Source organism: Nanorana parkeri, unplaced genomic scaffold (assembly GCF_000935625.1).
Source record: "Nanorana parkeri isolate BGI_ZX_2015 unplaced genomic scaffold, ASM93562v1 scaffold2249, whole genome shotgun sequence".
NCBI lineage: Eukaryota > Metazoa > Chordata > Amphibia > Anura > Dicroglossidae > Nanorana > Nanorana parkeri.
In genome coordinates this window covers 38408-39533 of record NW_017308517.1, presented here as the reverse complement: position 1 = coordinate 39533, position 1126 = coordinate 38408, and the positions used below count along the sequence as shown (strand labels likewise).

At 53.0% G+C, this 1126-nt stretch overlaps 1 protein-coding gene across 1 annotated transcript in view; it reads right to left on the bottom strand.

The window, feature by feature from the left end:
- Nucleotides 1–1126, bottom strand: part of TAF1C (TATA-box binding protein associated factor, RNA polymerase I subunit C) — a 14091-nt gene that overhangs the window by 5865 nt on the left and 7100 nt on the right. Inside the window, exon 9 of the mRNA XM_018573132.1 lies at nt 673–744. Within this exon, the coding sequence (XP_018428634.1) occupies nt 673–744 (72 nt within the window). The remainder of the gene's footprint in view (nt 1–672; nt 745–1126) is intronic.

The following is a 1126-nucleotide window of genomic DNA, read 5'->3' as shown; positions in this document are numbered from 1 at the left end:
GGGGGGGGAGTATTGGCTACTGTATGGTTATAGGGAGGAGGACGAAACAGGATGGAGGAAGGAAAGGTGGGCATTGCCAGGCTGTGGAATGTGATAGGCAGAAGGGGGAAGATGGTGGTGCCTAAAGCATGCTATGGCAGAGTATTGGCTGGTTATAGGGAGCTAAGGAGGCGAGAGGGGATGGTGGCGGTGCCGGAGTGCTGAGTATTGGCTGGTTATAGGGAGCTAAGGAGGCGAGAGGGGATGGTGGCGGTGCCAGAGTGCTGAGTATTGGCTGGTTATAGGGAGCTAAGGAGGCGAGAGGGGATGGTGGCGGTGCCGGAGTGCTGAGTATTGGCTGGTTATAGGGAGCTAAGGAGGCGAGAGAGAGAGAGAGAGAGAGAACCTACTTTGGACCTTGGGAGGGAAAATAATGGAGTAATCAAGAGATAGAGAGGGCCGACATTGCCAGAGACACTGTAATGGAGGTGGCGGGGACGGTTGGTGGTGGTGGTGATGATGATACTGGTGTATGTTATTTGCTGATTATAGAAAGGAGGATGAAGAGGAAGATGGGAGAACAATGGCTGCTGATGTCAGTGCAGAGCGGGTAACCCCGGATCATAGGAGGAGTGAAAGATAAAATGTGGGCGAGAGGAACAGGGCAACACAAAGGCAGTAACAGATACTTACCCCCTCTCCAGGTTCCACAGGTATAACGTCCCGCTCTCCGTACAGACACAGAGTTCACCGGGCAGGTGAGGGCTGCAACATAAGAGGATTCAGAAACTAGACACGGAGGGGGCGCGGCGACACTGAGAAGGGTCACTATACACAGAGAGGGGTGACACCGTCACCGAGGGGACACTATACACAGAGAGGGGTGACACCGTCACCGAGGGGACACTATACACAGAGAAGGGGCACGGCGTCACCGATAGAGGAAACTATACAAAGACAAGGGACCCTATAAACAGAAAGTGGACACACTGATGAGGGGAAATCTATAGACTGACAGAGGAAACACTCACACTGGGGACACTATACACACAGAGAGGGGGACACACACACACTATACACAGAGAGAGGACAATGACAATAAGAGGAGGCCGGCCTCAGGACACAATCTATAGGAGAACCTCCACAG